This window comes from Hypomesus nipponensis, chromosome 9 (assembly GCF_054491055.1).
Source record: "Hypomesus nipponensis isolate SF chromosome 9, ASM5449105v1, whole genome shotgun sequence".
NCBI lineage: Eukaryota > Metazoa > Chordata > Actinopteri > Osmeriformes > Osmeridae > Hypomesus > Hypomesus nipponensis.
The window spans coordinates 23,522,793-23,528,137 of NC_140369.1; the positions used below are offsets into that span (position 1 = coordinate 23,522,793).

Sequence of the window (5,345 nt, forward strand, 5' to 3'; positions counted from 1 at the left end):
CAGCGTAGCCTCACTATACTAGCACCCTATAGGTCAGTGTATATTATTTCACTGGTATGGGTGAATTGTAGATAAATATGTACCACCATTTACACATGAAGAAACCCAATATGTCACGCTACACTAATACATTCAAATATTTCATTGAATCAAATAGAATATGAAAAGAGAGATTGAAAAACAATTGTGCATTGAAGATTCTATCATATCTACAACAGTTGTACACAGTTTCCTCCAACAGGAGACAATCTCCTTCATTGGGAAAGGGATTTTCAGATGTAAAGGACGTAAAGGAAGTAGAAGATTCACATAATATTATATTCACTACAACAACTGCATATGTTGTGCCATAGTAAAGGCATCTTTAGTGTATGTCAATGGTGTTTAGAATGATCCACGACAAGCGTAGATACTCTTCTCCGATATAGGAGATCATGTCCTTTACTTCCGCCTGAACAAGCAGCATAGCCAGGCTGTGCAGCAAAGCCAGGCCGTGCAGCTCTTCCTCTTCCTTCGGGGGTCTTTGGGAGAGTAGCCGAACGTCTTCCCCAGCTCCTGGAGCTCCGTGGGCAGGGCCCCGTTCTCGGTGTAGAGGTCGTGGAGGCGCTTCCCCCAGTACTCACGGTCCTGTCCAGAGACACAACGAGCCCAAGGTGTGTATGGATGCATGTCTATGTGTCTGAGAGTGTGAGAGTGTGTGTGTTTCTGTGTGTGTGTGTGTGTGTTGCTCAGTCAGCTTACCTTTACCACAGGGGTGCGGAGTTCCTCCAGGGTGTCTCTCCTGTGCTTCTCCACATGCATCTCCAGCCTGGTTTGGGGCCTGTCTGAGTCGGCCTCTCTCTTGACAGGGAGGTTGATGCAGTAGGGAGTGTCGTCTCCCTTCTTGGTGCCGCTAGCGAAGTGGACAGAGGGCTTCAAGTTGGCCATCAGCTTGCCAGCGACCATGCTGCAGAAGATGACAGCTAGCTGTGGAATCTTTAGCAGGTTGGCTCTGTTCAGCTTCATGGTGGGTAAGAAGCTGGAGGCTTCCTCTCTCATGGACCAGGCTATTGCCCGGCAAAATGTGGTCTCCTCTTCTGGGTGGGTGAAACGCCGCAGGGTGTTTAAGAAGACACGGTTGCGTCTGTACCTCTCTGCCTCCCTCTGCACCAGGAGGTGAGTGTGCTCCACCAGTGCTTCATGAAAGTCCTGCTGCTCCTTGCGTTGGGCTGTGGGCCAGGGCCAACAGTGGTGCTCAAACACACCAGTCAGTACCTGCAAGGGGAAGGAATCTTTAAGTTATGTTTACCTTATTTTGCCTCCTTGTACACTTGCAGTTTATTAAAAGACATCTAGTACAGAGTTCAAAAGACCAGTTCAAACCTTTTTGATTATTGACACCTGGACCAGAGGCTCGGCCTTCTGGCCAAGGGCTATGATAGGCTTCTCTTTGTGGTCCAGGGGTGTGGTCTTCAGCCATTGGTTCTCTGGTGTGGTTGGCAGAACCTCAGGACAATCCCCTGCCCATGGTTGGCCTGGAGGTACGAGGGGCCCAAAGCGACGGGCCGCTCTGATGGCCAACTTCTGGTCTCGAACCTGCTGAGGTATCGGTACAACGTCTAAGACAATCGGATGTATACACTGAAACAATAGAATAAGAGGTTTATCTACATGAATAGACCATAATCTCAATAGCAAAAGCTAAAAAAGTTGATCTTATCTTACCTTCGCTGAAGGCTTCTCCACACCTAGGTCAACCTTGGAGACGTCACCCTGGTTGGGTGTGACATCTTCAAAGAAGTCAGCCCGGGGGAACTGCCTATGAAAGGCAGCGAGGCTGCAGTCCAGGGCTAGGTGGTTCTCCATCAGAGTGCTGGCTGGACGCACCTTCCTCTCCTCCTCCTCCTCCTCCTCCTCCTTCTCAGCACAAACAAGGTACCTGTGCTCCACCCACACCACATCTCTGTTGGAGAGGCGTGGCTTCAGTACCTTGCACCGGTAGTCCAGGACATCCTGGTCGGTCATCTTGGGAAAGGCCTGCTGGAACGTCGCCGTGTGACGAATCCATGTTCCGTACTGCTGGAACAGGGTCTTCTTCAGTGCCTCGGGAAGATGCTGAGAGAAGAGCTTGTCCTTCATGGCTTCCTCCACAGCCTTGGCTGTCTCTCCACAGGGGACGGGGACACCAGCAGGGCCGGCCTCATCAAGGGACTGGTACAGCCTCAGCACTCCCTCCATGACACACTGAGGGACGGCGGTCAGAACGGCAGGGTCTTTCAAACCTACCAGTTTCTTGACCTTGATGACGGTGCCAAACTTCTCCACCATGTCGCTCTGCAGTTGAAGCACGGTGCGCCTCATGTTGCAGAGGGGGGCAGGAAGCTTCTGGTCCACGGAGACACCGGGGACTCTCTCCAGGGTTGCCAGGGTGACAGCAGTCATCCTGATGGTCGTGGCGAGCAGTTCCTGCTGGCTCAGCTGCTTCACACCACGGCCATTCAGAGGGTGGAGCTTCAGGAGGAAGCTGACCAGGAAGTCCTCCACCAGCTTTCTGCTGATGAGGAACTTGGGAGGGAGAGGATGGGAGGCAGCCGCTCTCTGGCTGATCAGTCTCTCCTCCTGGTTGGCCGACAGCTGATCGGGGACCAGCTGGGCGATGCTCAGAGCCACCAGATGAACCAGGTAGCGAGACAAGATGTTGGAGCCGCTAGCCAGAGCTCTTGCCAGCACAGGCCTGGGGGCTAACACCTGCTCCAGCCTCTCCACAACCGCCTTGGCCACCTGGTGGGCAGCGGAGGACTGCAGGAGAGTGTTGGCCATCTGCTTCTCCTCGGTCACCTGGACCCAGGGGAAGCACCAGAGGCGTTCCTGGGTGTCGAGGACGAGAGAACTCGTCTGCGGACAGAGCCCTTGCTGGAAGGCCTGGTGGTTGACCTGGAGAAGCACCTGGGAGATGATGTGCTTGATGGTCTGGCTGTGCACCACAACCTGCCTGGGCATCCTCCTGGTCTGGGTCTCAGCTCTCCTCACCCTGGAGCCCATGTCAGAGAGGGCCCTCTGGAGGGTGGTGTGGGTGAGGTGCCCTGCGTCACCACTCATCAGAGTGGTGCAGGCTGGCAGCTGGAGAAACGTGAAGCATCAGCTTACATACCGAGACCTAAACAAGCCCACAGACCACTGTGATGGCAGTAGAGTGTATCAGAGATTAAAGCATGTGACTCTACCTGGCTGGAGAATGGAGAGGACTCGCTTGCCTGCATATGAAGCTCTCGTAGAACTCCCTGCTCAAGCTCTCTGAGCCTGTGGTAGGCCTTCACCTTCCACATCTGTGTGGACAAGAGCAGGCTGACTTGAGCATGAGAGATACAGCTTAGACTGCTCATGAATTGCTCATTTTCAAAGCAAAAAGGAATATTTTGAATGTCTCCTCATATCTGTAGTTAGTTAGTTAGTTAGTTAGTTGGTTAGCTAGTGAAAGGTAATATGTGCCTCACCAACTCCATGAAGTGGAGAGGGTTCCCTTCCACCATTTCCTGAAATCTGAACAACACAATGAATTTATTATCAGCACGTTAAGATGTTTGAAAGAGAGAGAGAGAGTATGAGGGACTGTGTTTCAGTGTGTGTGTGTGAGAGAGAGAGTTTGTTTGTGAGTGTCATTGTCAATAATTCTTCAAAGTGGTGAAGGTGATCAGTGTGACTACCCACCTGTTCAGGAAGGCTGTCCTGGCATTGGACAGGATCCATCCCCTCATGAGGTGGATACTGATGTCAGAGGGGATCCCCCCCTGCTCCTGAAGACTCAGGAACTCCCTGATGAGCTGTCGCTGGAGACGGAGCAATTATTAGCAGTGAAACCTCTGAGCTAGGACACACACCTCATTTGATTGGCTACTGTAGGTGCAGGCCAGTTGTATGGTGTGGTGAGTGTTGGGCCTACCTGCTCATCAAGGTAGGACTGCACCCAGAGGAGAGTGTGGTTGGACATGGAGTCCATGATCACTCTGAGGGAACATGGATACCACAGGAAATGAATTAGAACCAGGAGGATATGGAGGGTACTTGGATACTGCTGACCTTTATCAAGCAAAACAGCTCAACAGAGATGTGTTCACCACTTTCCAATCACATTTATAAAATCATCAACTTCTTCAAAGAGTAGAATCGACCCTTTACAAATATTTAAATACAATTAAAGTGCATACCTTGGAAGGATCTTTGAAGTCGAATATTGATATGAAATCAATAAGAGTGTGCAAGAATGCAACAAGATGTCGAGAGCTATACAAACAGTAGTAAATATGCAGGAGTATATCGCTGGTGTGTATCGCAGGTGACTGACACGATTGACTCATTTGACCAGATTTTCCTGACTGTGTTCTAATTCTGCAGTATGACATCACAATAGGTTGCTAAGAAATAAGTTGTGGTTACAAAATGCTCCTTTTCGGGCAACACTTTACAGTAACATTACATACCTTAAAACTTGCATTTATGCTCACATACATAAACTAATGATGCATGCTAATCACAAACTAATGAAGAGCATACCTTAACTATGACTTCATGTGAGAATGATGACCATCTTCATCCAAATCAAATCCTTTTATTGTAACTCCACCATATACCGCAGTTCCAGGCAACATAGCAGTATAACGATTACCCGAGATCATCATTTACACTTAACACAAGTTACACATCTGTGACACAACACAATGTACAATATACAGGAGATAAACAAAAGTGGCATGGTGACATGTAGCTGTCTGTATAGTCATTTGCCACTATGTTATGAGAGCAGAATAGAATGTGAACTCAGCCTGAGGCTGATAAATACGGCGCAGATATACGGTATATAGGTATGTATCATGAGCGTTCAACAGTTCAGAAGTTTGATTGCTTGGAGGAAGAACGTGTCATGTAATCGGCAGGTGCGGGTCCTGATGCTGCGATACCGCCAACCTGATGGTATACTATTTCTGCAGTGACAGAAGCCCATGGCTCGGGTGGCTGGAGTCTCTTATGATCCTCCAAACTTTTTCCACACACCGCCTGGCCGACATTTACACTTTGTCATTTAGCAGACGCTCTTATCCAGAGCAGTAAGTACAGGGACATTCCCCCGAGGCAAGTAGGTGCCTTGCCCAAGGACACAACGTCAATTTGCAAGGCCGGGAATCGAACCGGCAACCTTCCGATTAAAAGCCCGATTCCCTAACCGCTCAGCCATCTGACCCCCCATGTTCCTCATGGACGTGGACAGCAAGGAACTTGAAGATGTCGACGCTCTCCACCGATGCCCTATCGATGGTGATGTGTCCGTGTTCTCTGTCTTTTCTCCTGAAGTCCACGGCAAGCTCTTTGGT

The 5,345-nt window shown here is 49.8% G+C and overlaps 1 protein-coding gene across 1 annotated transcript; it reads right to left on the minus strand.

Moving 5' to 3' along the window:
- Positions 1 to 229: 229 nt before the first annotated feature.
- LOC146273562 (uncharacterized) lies at positions 230 to 3,976 on the minus strand. Its single transcript, XM_084706250.1, has 8 exons — positions 3,920 to 3,976; positions 3,688 to 3,806; positions 3,474 to 3,519; positions 3,204 to 3,305; positions 1,705 to 3,099; positions 1,363 to 1,620; positions 742 to 1,254; positions 230 to 627 (listed from the first exon to the last, which is right to left on the minus strand). Exons 1-8 carry the CDS (start codon positions 3,974 to 3,976, stop codon positions 442 to 444), a joined length of 2,676 nt encoding a protein of 891 aa, XP_084562376.1. The 3' UTR covers positions 230 to 441.
- Positions 3,977 to 5,345: the final 1,369 nt, after the last annotated feature.